At 44.4% G+C, this 21,323-nt stretch overlaps 1 protein-coding gene across 8 annotated transcripts in view; it reads left to right on the forward strand.

The window, feature by feature from the left end:
- Positions 1-8,466: 8,466 nt before the first annotated feature.
- gphnb (gephyrin b) overlaps positions 8,467-21,323 on the forward strand; it is an 83,327-nt gene continuing 70,470 nt past the window's right edge. For 7 of the 8 annotated variants that reach the window (XM_046373703.1, XM_046373704.1, XM_046373706.1 and 4 more), the window contains exon 1: positions 8,467-8,781. In XM_046373703.1, coding sequence (XP_046229659.1) covers positions 8,718-8,781 — 64 coding nt within the window. In that variant the 5' untranslated portion in view covers positions 8,467-8,717. The remainder of the gene's footprint in view (positions 8,782-21,323) is intronic. The other variant, XM_046373711.1, reaches the window with a different exon arrangement.

Raw genomic sequence — 21,323 nt, forward strand, 5'->3', positions numbered from 1 at the left:
TGGCAGCAACACTATTGTCATACACAGAGGTCAGAGTTTAGACCGTGAGTTGTGTGTGAAAGGATGCTCAAGTAATCGTACAGTGAAGATTGTGTGACTTTGAAAGTGTACAATTAGTTCTGCTTCGCTTTTGACTTCAGTGAGCTGCCATGGTCATCACAGGTTGCGGTCATCTGTGAGCCCCCTCAGATTGTTTCATTTCAAAGATTTTCAGACATCTTCAGAGATAAACCCATTCCTTAAATTTCACGTCACGCATTAAAATGCAAAGATTGGAGAGAAAAATGGAAATGAAACAACCTTGTGGAGTTTTTCTTTCTTAAAAGAGAACTCCACTGTTTTAGCATTGCACTCTGACACTGGACAGTCCACACATTGTTCTTCATTGCCAAAACCTGGCGCCTACATCTCCCAAAATGCACCTCACTTGCAAATAGAGATTCACTTTTTCAGGTAATTTAGCCTTGAGTTGTTAGTCTAAAGCAGAGATGAGGAGCAGGCCATGGAGAAGGCTTGGGAAGCTCACTTCCTTCTAACTCCACTCCTGCATATTTTTTTAGTTCTCAAACTTGTAGTCCTCAGGACCAAAAGACAGACAGACAGACAAACAGATAATAGACCTTTTCCTCAGAACCTGTAAAGAGACTTTGATGCATAACATTGGCTCCCCTTTCAATAGCTAATCATCTTTTGACCCACTCAGATACATCTTGTGAACCCCTTGGAGGGTCCCAACCCCAGCACTGAGAATCAATAATACAGACACATCAGGCAATAATCTGTGGTTTCTACACACACTGAAGATCCCACAACCCTCACACACGGTGTTGCACTCAAGCATGTTTGCGCTCGTGTGTTTGTGTGATTGTGTGCTTTTGTGTTAGCGTGTTAATGTGCGTGTTCGTTGCATTAGCGTGAGAGACCGGATCACGAGGAATACTGTGACCTGTCCCTGGGGTCTGTCTTCATGACTGAGTGGACTTGCACTTTGCAGATTCAGGTTCACAGCCGATGCTTATAATAGACACACTTTTTAGATCTTAGCAACCAACATTGCTCTCGCTTTGATGCAGCTCAAGGTTGAATGGAGCATGTACTTGTTGGGAATATAACATGTCTGCGCTAAACTACAACATGTGCATCCTGGGTCCTTGAGGAGCACTCTACCAGAGGCAAAGCTCTCTGCTTCTGCTCCAGCTGGCTGCATTGTTGATCTCTGGCCCCTGCAAATGCAAACGCATTACAGCAATATATTTGCGATATCCAGGCCAGTGTGTTTTCTCACAGGAGTTCTTTTCAGCTGCTGATATGGCTTAGCTTAAATCCCCCGACCCTGTGACGACACAACAATGCAAAAGGGCCAGACTCAGAGGGGTTCAGGGTTTAGAAAGCAAGGAATGAACGACGCTGCTAATTATTCCAACCTCTTCTGTTGATTTCTGCTTCTCCCAAACATCTGTATCTCTAAATTAGGAGCCTGACATGATTATATTTATATTCGGTATCTGCATTCATGTGTTCATTTATATTCCAGATATATTCATTTATTTATTTATTTTTTCTTGCATGTTGTTGTTTGTGAAAGCTGACCCTTTTAGGATTAAATATTTAAAAAGGTAACGCTTGCCAGCTGTTATGTCAAATCTTTGAATCTCTCACCCAGATTAAAAAATATTTTTTACATCAAAGCACATAATAGATAATTGATTTCAAGATTATGTGTTTTTTGATTTCTTAAATGTCACAGGTAAAGGGGGAGGATAAATGCACAAGCTGTGAACCAAATGTTGACAAAAGCGCTATCCCATTGTTGAAAATCAAAAGACAGCACTATAACCTGCTATTAATCCCAAATTATTGCCAAGCCAAATGACTGTTTTTGGTGCTGTAAAAGGTTTGTTAACACGGTTTGATAAACCTGAACTGTATTTTCAGTGGTGAAAATCTGGGCACACTAGACCTCTAAAATCAAAGTATAAGGTTAGGCAAACATTGAACACATGAAATGCCTTTACTGTCTGGCCGAGCAGACGGTAAATATATTTCTGTCATTCCTCACACCTCTCATATTGCTGCGTGTCTTCTACCTCTTATTTTCCCTCTTTATCGCCTTAGTTTGAATTCCCTTCCCTCACTGCATCTCTTCTGCATGGCTGGCTCATTTTTCTGACTGGCCTGGGTGTGAGTCAGGGCTCCTGCGGTGAAATGGGAGACCATGCAGGGGGGCACCAGGGGTTGACGGCCAAGGGTCTGCATGAGAGCCGGAGAAGGAGGAGAGGCGCTGGCGGAAGAGTGGACCCTGAGGCCTCTCAGGTGATGTAGTTATAGGAGTGGATGGAAGGTGGGAGCATCTGGACCAGAGAGAGAGAGAGAGAAGGCTAACTGCATGGTTGATTCAGTGACTGACATACTGGCTGGCCGGCTGGCTGACTGACAAGCTAACAGGCAGAACAAGGGAAAGTGTGGGTTCACAGCTCCACACTGCTGCCAGCAGGCACTGATGCGGCTCCGAAGTCCACCAACAGCCTGGATGTGTAATAAGTCATGTAGGACTGGCTGCCGTGGACAACCCCATCCCCCCTACGGCACCTCCACGTAGGGAATGGAGAGAAGATGAGGAGGAGTTGGACAAAAGGAGGGAAGGGTGACGAGAAGATAGATTAAGGAGGAAAGTGGGGAACATATCATCTGCAGAAATGGGTTTTGGTACATGCACACATCAGTATCTATATTTGTGTGTGTTGTGTTTATGTCCAACATCCAATCTAGTCAGGCTATGCCACTGATCCCAGACCACTGACTCTGCTCCCAGGCCCTGTCAGGTCCAACTCTCTCTCTCTCTCTTTCTGCCTCCTCTTAGTTTCTTACTCCCCTCCCCCAACCTAATTCTGCCACAGAGCTGACAGCTTGGCCCCAACAGCGTGCTAACCACATTACCTGAACTCACCACAGTCATTATCCTGCACTGGACCCACTGGAGCTTGAAAGTCATTCCAACTTCTCTGCTGGTAAAGGTTAATAGGTGTGTGGACGTGAGATTATATCCCAAAGGCTACGTGGCGTCTGGCAAAATCCAGAAATTCAATTCTGTCCTGGGAACAGCTTGGAAGGACAGGTGCCAGAGGGTGTTTATTTCCCTCTTTTCTTTTTTATTCAGTTCACGCTTTGTGACTTGCATGTCAGATTTGATGACAAGAGACAGCCACAAGTGTCTGGAACATTTCTGTGCATCTGAAGGCATAAATACATCAACAGTGCACCTCCACTCCTTTGTGGACCAAACCTTAAATGGCCTTTACCTCCGATTGAAAACTGCTTATGCGTTCCATATATATCTGATTTCAACAAAACACTGCTGCTTTTCATATCAACAAATCTACACCTGTACTCTCGGATTAAGTCAAGAAAAAAGCTTCAGATAAAGGTTTTTTTTAAGTGTGCTGTTGCTGAATTTCACACAGGTTGGAGATATTCATAAAGTTGCCTGTGGTTGCTTTTTTGTGGCTCTTCATATGGGATCATTTCCAGGGGAAAGAATTTATTTAGTTTTTCTCGTCAGGGTTGACAGGATGACAGATGAACTGAGACACATAGAAGAGACACATGAAACACTAACAAATAACATTTTAGATTAGCAGCTCTTTAACGCAGGGCACAGCACCACGCAATCTTCATCTGTTTATTGGCAGGGAACAACGTAACATATAAAAATTCAGTATGGGTCTGAGAAATTTGCAAAGCAATGTGTTGGTTGAACCCCATTAGCACACTAATTAGTAAAGTTTGTACTCTGGCTGGACTTGCACAGTCTGTACATAATACTAAATCAGGCAGTTTGGTAAATTTATTTCTGTAGAGCTCTAAATAAGGATCCAATGCAATGATTGATTCAAAACATTCAATGAAAGACATAGGAGATCTTTAGTTATAAGCATTGCCCTGTATGGCTCAATAAAGAAACTCTCTAAAAGTATTCCTCTAGCGCTAGAGAAGCTTCTGCTGTTGCACAGACTACGAGCTGTAGAGCTGCCTTTCATATAGTTTCATTCTATATATTGCCAGTTTGCTTGACATTGCACTTGTCTGTCAAGTGATATGCATCCAGGATGCAGTGCAGGCATGATGTGCAAAGCCAGCTGTGTAGCCACAGAGAGTGTGGTCGCTTACACAAACATTACATCAGACATGTCACTACAAATAGGCAGAGTGGCAAAGATGGATGGACGCGTTACCTTCACTCCACTCACGGATCAGACAAAATGAAGACCAGGCTTGCGAGAAACACTGCATAAAATGAGACTCCCCTTCCCCCACTCTTATTTAAAACTATTAAGAGGCCTGAGTTAAATTTGAAGGAAATTTGAGGAATTTAATTGCGGAAATAGATGTTTTCTGATATTTTAATTTGGTGGAGCTCCTTTCCTAAACTTCCAAAAGTCCAAGCTGACTGATAATCACCGGCAGGAATCTGGGAGTGCTGAGCCCATTAACAAGAGGAGATTTTTTTGCTTTAAGGGCAGAAAATCTCTATGTTTAACTCCTCTGCATTAGGAGCCAATTACACGGCTGAAAAAAATGACCCGGGGTAGTTTGGTGTCCAAGGTTGTTTGTGCTGACATTCTGCTTTTCAAATGCCAGTCTGTTAATTATGCAAATGGACTACAAGGCCCCTGTATAAACATATACGTAGGCTCCTTTATGTGTACACGGTCCCATATATCCTGCGAGTTATTAGAGCCAGCCAGCGCTTGTTTCAATATAATAAAAAAATTGAAATATGAAATGACCCCTCTGGCTGCAGCGAGCCTCCCTCTCCTGCTTCCCTCTCAGACTCTCAGGCCCTCACTCTCCTCCTCCCCTGTCCTCTTTTTCCTTGTGGTGCAGCTCTTTGCGCAGCGATGCTATGCGACACTGGCCAGCTTTAGAGAAGGCGAGTCCACATTGCATTACTTCTGAGCAGAGAGAAATCCAGTATCAGATGTAATGGGTTTGATTCCAAAGCCCTGGGGCGATGTTCTGCGCTGCTGTAATGGTGGTGGGAGTCAGCACAGATCCTGCACTCATCAGGATGCTGCCCAACACACACACACTTCATTTTCATGTCTGCTATCTCATTTCCCCCCTTCTTGTCGACTTTCTCTTCCTCTCCATCCCTCCATTTTTCTCTTTCCTTGGATGACCAGAGGTGCACAACGACGACTCTTCCCGACCTCCTCACCATGTTGTTGCCTAATCACTGTCTCTCTAAACAAGGGACGTTGTCCCCAGCAGTCCTGAATTGAGTGTCTGCTGCCCATTTGCAGATGGATAATTGTTTCTCTTTTCTTCTTTGCTGACTTCTACTCTTCAGCTGAGGCCATAGTTAGTCAGGTATTCTTGAGAAGGCATCATGGGATAATGTCGAATAAGCCCCGGGGTAAGTTTCCCTCTCTAGTTTTCCTATTTTTTTCTTTTTTCTTATTTTAATTAAAGAGTAGCCTGCCGTCATGATCAGGGCACCTCTCCAAGACAACATATGATTAGTTAAAGGGGTAACAAATCTAATTGTTTGTTCCAATCACTGCCATTGCAGTGTAGATAAAAGAAGTCCATTCTTCCCTCTAAAAAAGTAATTGACTAATTGAACACACACCCAGTACCCTTTGATACTGAATTAAGTATTTGATATATGTTTGATTCCCATATAAAATGATGAGGTACAAAGCAGGAACCATAAAGAGATGTGTAACTTAGTGGAACTCTGTAAAACATGCAGCTGTCTGCTTTATCAGGCATTTAACAACTTTAACCTGGTGTTTTCTTTTTAGGAATGGGCACAGGCTTAGGCTCATTCAGGTGGAAGTAAAGCTTTACGGCTCTTTGGCAACCATGCCCTGCATGCTTTATGACAATGAATAGACGTACACCCTTTTCCAGCCTCTTCACAGGTCCAGGCACATTAGAGGAATGTCACAAGACAGAAGTAATACAACCACATCCAAAAATATCTGCTGTGATTTCTGGTGTTTATTAAGCTATGCAGTGTGTTTGCATTGGTGTAGAGTACAGCATCTGCTTGGTTTGGTTTCCATATAGTTTTGGGGGTAGATTCCATCCTTTGTCATATGCCCCAGCAACCTGAAGACAGAGCTTAAGTACCTCTAATATGACATAGCACAAACAACCCAGAGCAAGCTGCTGTCCTCTGGCCACCATACCTCTTCTGAATTCTGGAGTCTTGGGGGAAAACAAGGGGCTTTCCTGGGCTCACCACGAAGACGGGGAAACATATGTTTACAGGTCCCTCCGTCTGCTGGGGCTCCCCTTATTACTGTGATTGATGATGAGGGAAAAGGGGAGAGCGATGGCCCTTGCCTCCTCATCACCTATCCATGAACAGAATGCAACTCAACTGACGATGAGGCAATTACACCGTCATTATAATGCACACTCGTCCACAAGCATACACACTCTGGCACGACATAAACACAGCACCTTAGATGCCAGATGGGGTCCCCAATGTCTTCAGCCCTCCCACCTCCATACATCTTTGCTCTGCTATCTTCTCTCCTCAGCTCTATTGCTGCACCAATGAGGGAATTCCAGCCTTCCAGGAAAGCTTTCCAACTCTGGACCGTGGAGTGTGTTTGTGTATTTGAGCTCCTGTTTGCACTGTATGAACAAGTGTGTGTATCTGTGCATACATATACACATGCTCATATGCATATACAGCATCTCTGCGCATGCTCAGCATTAACAAGGCCTGTTTAGCATTGGGTCCTCTCCATCATTGACAGGCTGACAGATGCAGATGCTGTTGTGATGCCATGCAACAGTAAGCAAGATTTCCTTGCATGTTTTAGTCCAGGAATTTCATTGCTTTCCGCAGACATGGCAAGTCTGCTTCAACCATACTAGTTTATCTCCTGAGAGTTAAAAAAGATTAAAGAGCAACCAAACAGAAGCTGAAAGTTTCTTCTCCAGTGATTTAATGTCTCACCTTGCTGCAGTGATGTAGAAATGTACTGCAGGGTGTGTTAGTACAGAGTGACATCACCAATGGGTGTGGCTACAGCGATAAATGTGCAACAGACCTGAAACTTGCAACCTGTTTATTGAAACAGTTTAGAGTTAAAAGGACTGTGCACATTAATAAATATTTCTATAAATATGCCAGTTTAGCCATCCTGGCCAATTTTCAGCTGCAGTTCTCGGCTAAGCTAAGCTAAGCTAACTGTTTCCTGACTGTTGCTTCAAGTGCACATGAGGGTGAAATAGATTTTCTCATCTAATTGTCATCAAAAAGGGAAAATGTGTGAATTTCATAAAATGAAACAGCGTTTCCTTCAGGCTGCTTTTTAATTCAGTCAGTTTCTGTGACACCAGATTCACAATGCAAGACTCCAGTGTCAATTATGTGTAATCTGTTGTGTCTCTCTGCCAAGTCATGGCAAGGACAGAAGACCCATGGGTGTCCATGCAAGTGATGGCGAGCGTGTATGTATTTGTGTCAATGCAATTCGTTAATGCTAATGTCCAACAGAAGTTGTTTTTATGATGTGCATTAGAACAGTAGGACAGTGATAAGATACACTGCAACGCACAGGAGGAAAAGCCACTGAAATTCAGGTTAAGACACGAGATCAGCTTTGAAGGTCTCTTTCATGTCCTTGCCCGACACACACTTCCTGTTGCTAATTGTGACACAATGGAAGAGGGGGAGTTGGTTACTATATAAAGTGTGAAAATTGTGTCATTTCTTTTGCTTAGGTCATTGGACACAGACATGGCAACATTACTGCAGCGAGCCAGTCAAGCTGGAAGAGTTGCCCCATTTCTTGCTACGGTTACCATGCTCATGTAAGTGTGTTAATGAATTATGTATATTGATAGATTCCCAACAGGAGTTGGAGGATGGGCATTTGTTTTTTCCACGAGAATAAACAAGAGAAATTACACACCATGGAAGTGTGCAGCCAGTCTATGTATAGAAGCAGTGCTTTTTTGCCTGGGGATGTAGTTGCATTTTTACAGGTCAGACTGTGATCTCCTCTTAAGCCTCTGCATTGAGATGTAGCCGACACATCTCTGGGGTGCTGTCGCTGGCTCTTAGAGGGGGCCCTTTAATCTCTGAAAGCAGGGGTGCGTCTCATGGAGGGCAAAATTGGTGGGTTGGGGAGGGGACTTTTATGAGGACCCGATATGAGACCCTTTCAGGCTGTAGAACTGATACGGTTATTCAGCAGGTGAGGGAGGTTTGGGTCAAGTTTGAGGCTTCTGAGAGCAGCAGGGATCTAAAGATTCAGCTTCAAAAAATTACATCAAAATGCATAGCATGAGGAAAGTGAGCGGCGTCTGCAGACTAGTCACACCCCCATCCCCCTACCCCCAACCCCTCTGTACAGGAAATCAATAGTGGTCTCCATAAGACTTAATCTGGGATCCACACTACTACCGTGGCAGGCGGCCAGCTGAGTGATGTGTGCGGTTTAAACGGCCCCCGCATCCTGCCCGCTTATCTGTAGGTGTCCCGATGATCGCTCGGCTTTCTACTCATCTAGTCTGGATTTTTTTTTTTTTTTTTTTTTTAGCTTGTGTCCCAGCCCTCCTCCTCCATCTCTTCCACCTCTTCCCCCTCCCCTCCACCCCTGCTCTACCTCCTCCTCCCCACTAAGTTCGATGCGATCGGCTCTGGGCCCTGCCGTGAGTTCTCGGTGCGGGCGACAGCGCTGCTGAACATGGCGTCAGACGGGATGATTTTAACGAACCACGACCACCAAATCCGGGTCGGAGTCTTGACAGGTAAACGAAGAAATGTCCGTCGCCTCTTTCGCAAATTGCTCATATTTTCATGAATTCATTTCCGCCGGCTGTCCGCCCGGATCTTCATACATGTCTTCTGTGTATTTTTTTTTCGTGTGGCGGCGGCATCTCGTCTCTTCGCTTGGCTTTTGCAGCCTCTTGAAGGCGACGCTGATTTGAAAGCCGTTTTTTTTGTTTCCTCCTCTTTTTATTTCACCGGTATGCATCCGTGTACTTGCTACACGGCATCTAGTGCTTATGCAGTGGAAGCGGTAAATGTGGCTTCTGCATTGGTTTGTGTCCGCTCATGTAGATTTCTTGTCGAGCCGTTTTCCCTGCTGAAGAAGAAGGAGAAGAAGAAGCAGGAGAAGAAGAGCTCAGTTTATGTGTGCTGAATAATTCATGTCCCTATCTGCTTGTCAGAGCTGAAAATTACAGCTGACCGTGTGTTGTGTCGCTGCTAAAGATGCCCAGGCTATAGATTGCATTATTGACACCCAGCTGACCACAGCGATTTTTAAAGTGTTGCTCACGACAGTTGCAGAAGGTGGATGTGGTGTCGGTGGTGTCGGTGGTGATGATGAGCGCATCCTCTACAGCTTATTAAGAGCAGTGGATGATCTGAGAAAATATGTGGGAAAATGCGCGTAGACGTCGGATGTTGCTTATTTTGTGAATGACAGCGCCGGCCGACGAGTTTACATGACACATGATGACGGCTCCGGTTCGCTTCGGTGTGGCTCGACACTCGGGTAAATCCTCCTGACATTCCTCTGAACGCAACGCGATGACGGCGCGTCTCTCACTTTTCCATGTTGGAAGCGTTCTGCGCTTAGATGCGATGTGCGGCTATTAGACGGTGTTAGATCTGGTCGTCGCCGGCCTTCATTTTTTTTTCCACCCCGTGTGTGTGTGTGTGTGTGTGTGTGTGTGTGGAGCCTCTTGCTTTGTCATGTTTCTGATCGCCAAACATCACGCGAGGCGAATCCAGCGGTTGTTGTTGTCATGATCGGAAAGTAAATTAATTTTTATTTAGGGGGGATAAGGAGGGAAGGGGAGGGTGGTGGGGTGGATGCATGATAAAGACTGTCCAGAGGAATACCCCCCCTCCCCCATCTCCTCCCCTCTCTCACACTCACTCTTTCCCTCTCTGTCCATCCTGCGTGAGGCTCGCTCGATCAATATTTCATGAAAGCCGTGATCTCACACATACGGTATTCCTCCGTATGGAAATCCAGCACGGAGGAAGGTGGTAGGCGATGTGTAGCGATGGAGGAATGACTGTGTAGACCCTCTCCTGAAATCTGCCAGGGAAACCCCCAGCACCAACAACACCAACACCACAACCAGCCGCCGTCTCCCTCTCTGTCCCTCCTCCTCCTCCTCCTCCTCCTCTCCTCCTCCTCCTCTCCTCGCTCTGTCCGTGGTGCTGAAATCCAGCGTCACTCACAAATCAGTGCGGTACTGACCCCACCACAGTAAATACTGCATCAGATAGAAACTCCCAGGGATGTAGGGGAGGATAAACCCATCTCTCCCACACGCCACTTTTTCCCCATCTCCATCACCGTTTTTTGGGTGGTGGTGACATTACTGTGTGTGTGATTTGTGTAAGAAAATAGTCCCGAGCTGATTAAGTGTTTAGAGACTTTCATTATGGTTTTCATTTATCTAGGTGGGTGTTTGCCTTGTGTGTGGATAACCAGCTGGAGGTCAGAGTATACCCATCCTTTTTTCTTTTTAACATGATGACACTACATCAATGCCCACGCCACATCAGAGGGGGTTAATTTCTCTACGTGTCATCACTCACTTGAATCCCCAACTATATCCCCAGCATAGTGACAGATTGCCAGTTTGATCTCGCTGTGCAGTGTTGACAATTCCCGCGTACGTATGCCGATGTTGAGACGCGCAGAGACACAACCGACAACCTTATTTGTCTTTTTGATGTATTTGTGTGTGTATATGGGAGTAGGAGGGCTTGCACTGTCAGTGAAACAAAGCATCAAAGGTGTGAGGAAAAAGGCAGGGGGGGGGGGGGTTGGACGGGGCACGGTGGCATTAAGTCGCCATGTTTTACCTGACCCTCGGACTTTTAAGAATTTAATCGTGGCAGGATTACTCATGGCTACAAAGACCATTGTGTAATTTTTTTTTTCCTTTTTTTTTTTGTGAGATGATGCATTTTGACAGCAAGAACTCCCCTGCTGTGTTGCCATGAGGAAGCAAAGCCCCGAATATTCAGGTTGACTGGATCTTTCTTATAACCTAAGAATCTTTGTCGACACGCCTCAGTCTTATACATCGGCGGCGCTCATGCCGTTAGTTTGCTGCGTTATGGGGCCTGTGTGAGCAGAATGCTAATGGCGTCTGGGGCAGTGCTCAATCTCTGTTCCTGCAAGGGTCAAAGGTCAACACTCCACTCCTGCATTCTGTCACCAGGGAAGCGATGAGACCTTGGCTCAACCTCCTCCATCACTTAGCCCCACATCCCTCTAGACAGGTGACAGAGCCCAGGGGACATCTTTGTTTAGACCCTGGACACAGTGCAGGGGAGCTGAGATTGACGTGTCCAAGTCTGTGTGAGTGTGAAGTAATGTATGTATTTGGTGGACTGTTTGAATAAGAGGTGAGGTTTATTTGTCAGGGGAGGGAGGGAGGAGACTTGAAACAGGATAATTGGGGTGAACATGCTGTCACTTGTCAGAGATGTCACACTGAAAGTTTGACCTTTGTTCGGAGTGGATGAAAGCTTGTCACGCTGTGCTCAGCTTATTGTGATGCATGTGTTTACTTTTTATTTTTCTTCTGTCCACCTGTTTGTACATGCCTGTGTGTACGTGTGTGTGTTTGTGTGTTTTTGATGCACGAGTGCTCGGTGCCCACTTTCTAGCTGTCAGTGTTTCTTCCTGTTGAGTTTTAATTGTCCTGGGTTTCTCGCTGGGCACTTGGCTACACGCTCACTCGCTTCAGCTGATTGTGCACGCCTCCGTCGCTTGACGCCTGTGTGTCTGCGCATGCAGGGATGCAGTTGTAAATGAAGAGGCGTTGAATTAAGTTTGTAAAAGGACCTTCCAAACACTCCAAAAAAGAAATTATGGTTTTGGGCATCTTCGTTTCCTCTCTTGTGAAGATGCTAGTTTGCTGGTCTGACTTAGTATGATGGAGTGAAGAGGACCATTTCAGACCTTTCAAAATTCCTCTAGGAAACCACACTGAACACACACCAGCTGACGTTTAATGTATTTGTAAGCACAAGTGTGCACATGCATGTTCTGTGTTTGTGTGTGTTGTGCATTATGTGCATATGCATGTGACTCTGCTCTGCTTTTTGTCTTTGTGCACTAATACTGAGCTCTGGTTGGAAAAGACAGCAAATCCCCCCAACCCCCCAAATATAGCTACTGTATGTATGCCTCCTATGATCACACACTGTGTGAGAGAGAGAGGGACACCTGCAAAAATCATTCAGTCGCTTTTAATCTGCATAAAGCCTGTGTGCACATGTGCGACCATACTGTATTATTATAAAGTAGCTCTCCATGCATGGGCCACTGATGCTCTTGGATGTGTGGCTTGATTCACAGCCCATACAAAACCCCATTGATGCTGACTATTGAGAGTGTGTGGGTTAACTCCAGCCCTTCCTCAAAGAGACATGGACACACACTCTGCACCAAGCTTCCAATGAGGAGCCAGGGCAGGAAAGCTCTGCGACAGACAGTACACATTTCTACCCTCTCCCCTCTCTGTCTTCTTCTTCTTCTTTTTTTTTTCTGTCTCCCTTGGTTGTAACAACTGAGAGAGGCTCAGGGATGTGTGGGTGGCTCTCTAAACTTACATGTCTATCAGAAAGACATGAATCGACGGCAGGCAGGCTTCCCAAAACAGCCACATTTAGATCGCTCTCTCAATCCCTCCGTTAAATAGAACTAATTCTGTGACTCCCTGCAGAATGGGCGGAAGCTTTTATTTTGGCAGAGTGTCGGTCTGCTTATTAATCACAGGTGGATTGCATTTTGTCGGTCTGTTAAAGATTTGAATGATCGTCCTAGAAAGCGGGCAGAGAAAAGGTGCTGGGGCGAGAACAGCATCACTTTTAGGACATCATTATGTTTAGTCTGAGACGTCACATGCGCGCATCAACAAAACGCGTGTTCGTAACGGCCCATATCGAAAGATTAGACGCAGAATGGCCGCACAAAATTGAGCAGCCCCGAACTAAATCTGAGAATTTGTTGAAAATGATTTATCCTTTGGTGAAGATCACGTCCGTGTTTTGCGAACATGTATGCGTGCCCGCCTGTCTGTGCACTTGTCTGGGTGCAGATGGGATGATAACTATTTAATCTGATTTCCACATAAATTAATCTCTGGAGTTTGTCCCAAGTTCACCTTAACAGCTCAGGCGCTAAAGAGGCTCACCGGAGAGACAGGAGTCAAATCAGCAAGAGGTGGCCTAGTGTGCCAGAGCACCTTGACCAACACGAGGAATTACTGTCATCTGTCACCAAATGGTGTGGGTGGCTGCCAGGTTATCTCCTCTCGCTGTCTCTCTCTGAATGACTCAATCTACAATGCAAGTCAATGGTTTTCAACATCATCAGACTGTGACATTCAGTATTTCTGAAGATATTTCGCAATTATGTATTGTAATGTACTGTTTTCCTATCCCCATTTTCTCCCAACCTGCCAAGTCTACTTAGGAAATTATTACAGCTACCAGAATGCTTTTCACCTCAGCGGTATTTTCAGTATGTGTGAGCGTTTAAGTTTTAGGTTTTACGTGTTGTGTTGATGGCAGAGCTATTCAGCTTGATAACAAGTGCATGTGACGCTGCACACGCAAAATTCAATAGATCCTATAGTGAGCAGAGACAGAGAGTTTTAATCAATTTTTAAAAGGTGTCATTTCTCAACATTGATACCTCTAATTCAGGTTGTGAACGCAATTGTTCATTCTTGCTGGTGGGAAGATGTTGAGGGATCAGGGTCCCAGGCTACTGACTCCGACTGGTTGGCTTTGTGTGCTTGCATAGGGGTTTAACATGAGCACAGGCTAGGCAGTAATTATTTAGTTTTAAGTGACCCTACATGAAATCGTGTGTTGTAATTAAATAGAAACAAAATATTGTTTGAAATCTTTCAGTTTCCTACATGTCCCAGAATGCCTTTCTCTGTTTGTTGTAAGAGTCTTGTCTGTTGTGATGCGCAACAGCAGATTCAGTTAATTGTGTTAAACATGAATTTTTAAAGACGTAATTTCACACGTTGACTATGTTATGATATATCTATTTGTATAGAAAAGACAGGGAGAGATCTGAAAAATCTTTTCTTTAAATAATATTGTGATGTTAGCGTGAAACACTCGTCCACCGAGGCCCTCGCTCATGTGAATAGAAGAGCTGACGACAACATGTATCGCATTAGGCACTTAGCTGTCCACAGACATCTCAAGCCAAGTGCAGCTTCGACCACAGTACAAGGGACACTGATATTCTAAATTGGGAGAAAAAAACAGAGATATCTGAAAAACCTTCCACTCTCAAACTCAGCTGTGGAATTGGTTATATCATGTTGTCTGCATTTGGCCAGTTATCCACGGGGAATGACAAAAATACACCATCAGACTTTAAAGCAAACAATGAAGCAGACATCAAATGGATGCTATTTTTTGTTTAGAAAATATGTAGAAAGAAAGATCAAATAGGAGTTTCTTGTTACTTAAAGCAGTATCTAAGTGAGGTGTGTTAAAGGGACAGTTCACCCCAACATCTCAAGAAATGTATTTTCCCCCTTACCTCTAGTGCCATTCAGCCATCCAGATTATTTTGGTGTGCGTTGCCAAGTTTTGGGGATATGATATGTGGAGATGTCTGCTTTTTATCAAATACAGTGTAACTAGATGATACTTTGCCTGCTGTGCACAAAGCACCAAAAAAATAAATTTGAAAAACTCAGCAATGTCTCTTTCCAGAAATCATGACCCACTTTCTCAAAATAATCCACAGACCACATAATTTCATGGAGGAACTGTTTTATTTTTTACCTAAGTGCGCTGTATCACCGCGCAGAAGGAAATGTACATTTACTCATGGACGAAAGGCTTGTGCTTGTGACAGTGTGGGATGTAAACATGTGGCTTCCCCCTGAGCTCAGCTGGAGTGTTAGTTAGCTTAGTTAGCTTAGTTAGCCAACCTTTCACCCCCGAGTGGATGCATGAGTCCTTCAGTGTGGTGAAAGTCCTGTGGATTATCTCGAGTAACCGGATCATGATTTCTGCCAAAATTTTCAAATACTGTCACTTTAAGACCACTCAGCCCGCCTGCATATTTGTGAAGTCTTTGGTATCCCCTTTATGGCCTAGACCAGTGGCCATAAAGGAGGTACTCTGTTCCCCCATTAGCAACCCCATCGAAATATCACTCTTCCCTCCCCATTCTTTACTCTGCTGATGCTCAGACTGACAAATGTAATATCCTGACATGGCTGACATCACGACTGGATAACACAAACACAAAATAGATGTTAACATTCGGTTCACTGGTGATACAAAGATACGTGTTTTGGATGGGAATCAGAGAGCCCCAGGCTCGTGTCTGCCCACTAGCATGGTTTCTTTCCTCCTTTTTCCTGCTTTGACCCGACTCTCTGTGACTGTCTCTGCAGTTGAATCATCTCTTAGCTACTACCGCGGTGTTCCCTTGCAACAATATGCGGGCATCTGTTAACAGTATGCTAGTTTGAGAGGGATACTCACGGAATAGAGCTAAGCAGGGGGAAAAAAGCCTCACAAGTTTGGCATAAACTTGTTTGAGCTTCGTATTTATCATCCAGATCACATGTTTCTAGACCACCTTTAAGCCAAATTTGAGGGAGTACTTAATTGATACTGTCCGTATTAAACCATATCAACTGCAAAATCTGAAATACTGATAACATTGTAAGCCCAAGGGCCTGCAAGACAAGATGGCAGCATTTTGAGAGAAGAACCTGGATGGTCTGTGTGCTGTTATTTAGATGAGAAGTATATTTGAGCTCTTTGTTTGCGTGTGATCAGATTAGTCTTTTGTTTGGAGTTGTAGGAGCAGGAGTTCAAATACAGAACTACCCTTCTCTCGCTTGTTCTTTCTGTCTCTGCATCACGCACACACACACACACACACACACACATGCACAGCTGTGACAGTGGACAGCAGTAAGGCAGACGGACCACATGACCAGAATAGACAATACAGGATCAGGGACACGAACACAGAATGAGAATTAAGTCCTCCCTGCAAAGGAATTATTTTCAGTGTCGAGTATTGGGGAGTGGAGTGTGTGTTGGGGCAGGAGGGGGTGACTGTCCTCCCCTTTTGCACACACCCCCCCCCCACTCCCTCCCATTCTCTGTCTCTGCTGTCATAGCCCGTGGAAATAATCCTCCCTTACTGTAAATAGTCTTTAATTGGGATGCGAGTTAGAACAAGAGGCAGACGGTATTTGGCGGACAAGGATCAGAGTCTCCTCCGCTCTCGTAGGCTCTTGTCATCTCTCCAGAGAAGAGCTCCATCGGGGCTGCCTGGAAAGCTATTCCCAGACTGGATGCGTAGGTGTAGGAGAGTTGGTTCCCACTCCCTCCTGGCCTAAAGCAGTGTTACAGTCTGCCATTCATTTGAGGTGATAATCACAGGAGGCTACCATAGCCAAAAACAAAGAGCAAGATCGAGCTTGATATTATTGGGAGTAAGCAAAAGAGCAAAAGAGATGCTGGTGCTTTTTAGTGTCAGCACTTTTGACAGAAAAACAGGCGTCGGACATACAGAGCTGGAAGCTATTGTTGTCTATTTTTGTATTGGTGATAAACAGGAAAGACTGTTCTGAAATGAGTGGGCCTAGTAACACCTTCCGGCAAGTGCTTGCTGTGGTGAGGCTGCTACTGTATGTCCAAACGCCTAGATTCATGTGATGTGCAACTTACCCAGGTCACGAGAGGTGAGGTTGTCACATCCCAAAAGCTTTTGTGGAGCCACTCGCAAACTGCAGGTGTTTAAACTTTCATCTATTCGCTACATTGAGGACGAGGGCCGTGCTTATACATGTGGAATTTTCAGTTTCATTGTGTTATTTCGTGTAGTATAAAATAAGAAAAGGAAGGAGTGTGATGTCATTGTGTTGCGTGGATTTGGTCTGTAGCATCTTATCATTTGCTGTCAGACACTTAACCTTTTTTGATTCTACTAACAGGAGCTGCCACTGCCGAATATTTTCAGATTCTACACCTGGTGGTTTCAAATTCAGCTCCTCAAAAATGAAGCTTTGTGGTCGGAGCTCGGTGGCTACATGGGCACTGCTAGAACTGTGATTGGTCTGCTTTGGCCGCCATGTGATTTCATGATCTGTTTCCTTGCAGATTCTATCACAAAATGAGTTTTGATGAACAATGCAGCTGCTGCAACTGAGATGTTTCAAAGAACTGTTTGCTTTTTAAGACAAAAGACACTTCCTGTTTCCTTTCCTTTTTTTTTTTTTTGTTTTTTTTACACTGATCTGGAGAGACAGCGATGGGGTACCTCCTCCTTTGCTGGGTCGGTCCCTGGCGATAACCTGTGTGAGGAGAGAAGCCGCTGACTGATGGCGATAGAGATCGAGATAAAAGATAGAGCGGTGGGTTTTAACTGATGAGTCACTTTTGTGGTCTGCTGCTGCTGGATCTCGTGTCCTGGCTTGAGGTGTTAATTAGCGCTGCAGGGACGGATGGAGCAAAGGATGCAGGAGGGACACGGGAGAAAAAAGAGCGAAAAGGGAAAAAAAGTCATTGATTCATCAATGGCCCTCGTGTGCCGCCGTCCCGCCTTACGTCTTTATCAGTCCTCATCTAATAGGTGTCTGAAACGCATACTTCTCTCATGTTTCACTCAGAGGGGCAGGTCAGCTCGCCTGTATTCAGCATCTATCGCAGGCTGACAAGGAGCTGACGTCACGGGGGGCTCCTCAATGAGAGCTGGGGCCGTGCTAACAATGCTAACAGTCTCAGCTGTACAACGTTACCCTTTGTAACGTGTTTGAAACCATTTGAAAGTCAACACACGATGAAATTACACACAGTCAAAAATAGGCACATCAGAACTGGTTGTAATCTGGTTGTTGGGTTATGTAATAATCTTAAGGTTTTCTTGACATCCAGTTCTTTGATTTACATGCCTCCTGGTTAAATCAACACACAAATCATTATATTAAAACACTTATTTTACTAAAGATCCAGTTGGATTTGCTCCTTTGTTAAAGTACTTTGTTAAGTAAGGTTATTAATTAATTTTCAGTGGCCCCTCTGATCTGGTCTTCTTCGTCAAGTCTGAAACAGTCGACAAATGACGTTGTTGGAGTAATCTTGGTTTAGATATGAGAATGACAAATTTTTAACAGAAAGTTTTATTACAAATTGGGGGTTAGCACTTGAAGTTAGAAGGACATGGACTTTCCAAGCAGGAAGGGCGCAATGAAAGATGCTGCATTATGGAAAGCCGTTTTCTTTTCTTTTTTTCTTTTTTTTTTGGAGCTTGATCCATACGAAAGTTAGGATATCTTGACCTCTTGCTGCTTTTACACTCTATTGCCTGTTTCTTGCAAATGACAGCTAAAATCCTGGACTACCCTTCTAATGTATGTCATTTTTTTTCTTAATGAGGACTTTTTTCTCTTCATCCTGCAGCAGATTGTAAGTAGAAGCAGTTTAATGATAGTTTAGGTACATACAGCAATGCTTTGAAATCTTTTAAACATGCTAATCAAGTGAAGCAACAATTTCGCCCCCCCTCCTGGACCATAAATGGTAACAGGATTCAGGGCCCGGGAGGAACCTGCTTCTCAGTTCGTCCATGTAGCGCAGCAGCTATTAAATCTGGCTCACTGCGAGGAGAGACGGGGAACTTCGTTTATGTCAACATCACTCAGCTTTTCAGTATTTCGACATTTTGTCGTTGTTTGCCAAACAGAGAAAGAGAGTCGAGTGTAGTTTGAAGAGGGTCGAGGTGGAGCACAAGAGGCAGAAGAAACAGAGCAAGTCAAAGTCAAGCTATGACAATAAATAAATTGCACAGTAAGTGAAGGTTTTTTTTGCCACACCAGAAAATACTTGAAGTTGGGCAGCATTAATATGCTCAGGCTTTCATATAAACAAAAACGAGCGTTTGCCCCAAGAAGGTGGAAATGCGCTGCTGGGAAGACGTGTAGCGCTGTGTGACTTCTGGCCGCTCCCTCTTGACTCGCTGCCAGGGTGTCCATTGGCTTGTCACTTGTTCAGCCTCCCCCCTCCCCCCCTTTCTTCCCTCCATCCCTTCCTCCTGAGGCCACAAGACCGGCCGTGTCGAGGTGCGACGTGTTGATTGATGCGTGTGACACACGCTTCCGGGAACCACCGCTGTCTGAATCGGGAAGAAACGTTTCTATTTTTGTTGCAACGAATGCAAAGGTGACACACTGAGGAGACAGGATGTTTGGGGGAAAAAAATGTCCAAAATCGACGTTACGTTTGATGGTTCTTAATTAAAAAGGCTTTTCCCTGCAGTGTTTACAGTTGCTATGGAGCGAGCTCTGCAATTGCAGTCATAATTGACAGTAATTATATCAGTCATTGGCTTGCTCACACATTTATATTTACATCAGTTTCACTAATCAATTCCATATCAATGATAATTGAAATCGAGTTTGACGAGTGTTACAAGACCTGGGACTTTAGGGATAAATATAGCTCGTTCGCTCTCGCTTTGCCACTTATATATCACATCTTATTTCAAACCATCTTCCGTTTTCTCGCTTGCTATTTTCGTCCCCGTCTCTTCACCTCTTCTTCTCCCTTCCTCTGTCCACCTTTCTCACTTTTTTACCTTTGCTGTCTGTCTGTGCTAAACTCAATCCATCTCCCCTGCAAAGCGAGGGAGCGAGCAGTGCGAGGGGAGCATGTACATGTGAATAATGGAGGACGCCAGCTTCTCCCTAACGAGGTGTGTTTGATGGCTGACCTCAGCCCGGTGTGTGTGTGTGTGTGTGTGTGTGTGTGTGTGTGTGGTCAAGGTGTTCTCCCATTCTCCTCCTCCATTATTCAGCGTCATGCCTTTTCCGCTTCTACCACAAAACCCTTTCAGATTATGGCACCTGGGAATCAAATGTTAATAGACACCTGCCCACACACACACACACACACACACATACACATTACAGCCACAAATGCTCAACACATACACTCAAAGAACCAGTTTGATTGATGTGACGTGACATAGCAACAGCTTTGTTGCCTCTTTGCATCATTTATGATCTTACAACAGTCATGACTGGTGTTTTTTCAGTCTCAGCACATGACTGTGTACATTTGAAAGAGAGAGTCGGGGAGTTTCTCACTCGGTGTCCTCTGTTCTGCTTCATTGCCCCACCTGTTCTTTTGTATTTTGACTTCTCCTATTGTGGCAGCAGATTTATGGAGAGAAATAAGTCTCAGCACTAGTGGCCCACTTGGGGAATTTCCATGAATGTGCTGAAAAAACAGACGTCTGAGTTTACCTTCAGTACTTAAATGCAGCATACGTGTGAGAAAATTAGTCAGCAAATATTAATAAAAATAATGAATAGTTTTCAGTCCAAAAGCCATCTTTGGATTTCAGTGACCAAAGCATGTAATTTGGAGATGCTGCCTTGGGATCCAAGTCACTAGGGAAATAATCTGCAGATGATTGAAAACAGTTGTTAGCTGCCGCCATCGTTAAAACACATCCAAATGTCACTAAGTTCATACCTCAGCAGATTCACGTTTGCTAAATTGAGAAACTGTAAATAAATGCAAAGACAAATGTTCTTCAGCACATCGAACGAAAATGTGGATTTCACAGAATTTATTCAAGTTAAGTCGTTTTGATTTTTCCGTTGACAGTAAATTAATCTACAGATATTCTGGTAATCAATTAATTGTCTCAGTATGAAAAGGCCAAACACTCACTGATTCCCGCTGCAGAAATGTGAGGATCGTCTCCTGTTCTTCGTCTTATATGAAAGTTTACTGAGTATTTTTAGGTTTGTCAGACAACAGAAACACTCTGAGGATAAAGTCACCAGGATCTGGGAAATTCATTTGATTTTTATGCCTTTATTACATAGTTGACAGGAGAGAGATGACATGGAAATGAGAAGAGACAGCAATGGGAAATGACGTGAAACAACACTGTGGACGCTGTGTTTCATGGTACAACCCGGGTGTCCCAGAAAGATGAATAATAATAACAATAACCAAAAAATAATCAGCAGACTGGGCAATAAGGAGATGCTGTTTAAATACATTTATATATCAGTACATATCAGTAGTAGTTAAAAGTTAAACTTCTTTCCCTCCAACCAAAATTGCCTGATGATGATGATTGCTCTGACTCCTTCAGGGGCTTCCCTCTCGGTTTCCCCTCCACACTGACATGCACATGTATGTGTGTCTCAGTGGGATAAGTGATGAGATGTGTGAAGTATGACAAGTGGACCCCCCGTCGCACACACACACACACACACACCTCCAGGCT

The sequence above is a fragment of the Scatophagus argus genome, chromosome 19, assembly GCF_020382885.2.
Source record: "Scatophagus argus isolate fScaArg1 chromosome 19, fScaArg1.pri, whole genome shotgun sequence".
Classification (NCBI taxonomy): Eukaryota; Metazoa; Chordata; class Actinopteri; family Scatophagidae; genus Scatophagus; species Scatophagus argus.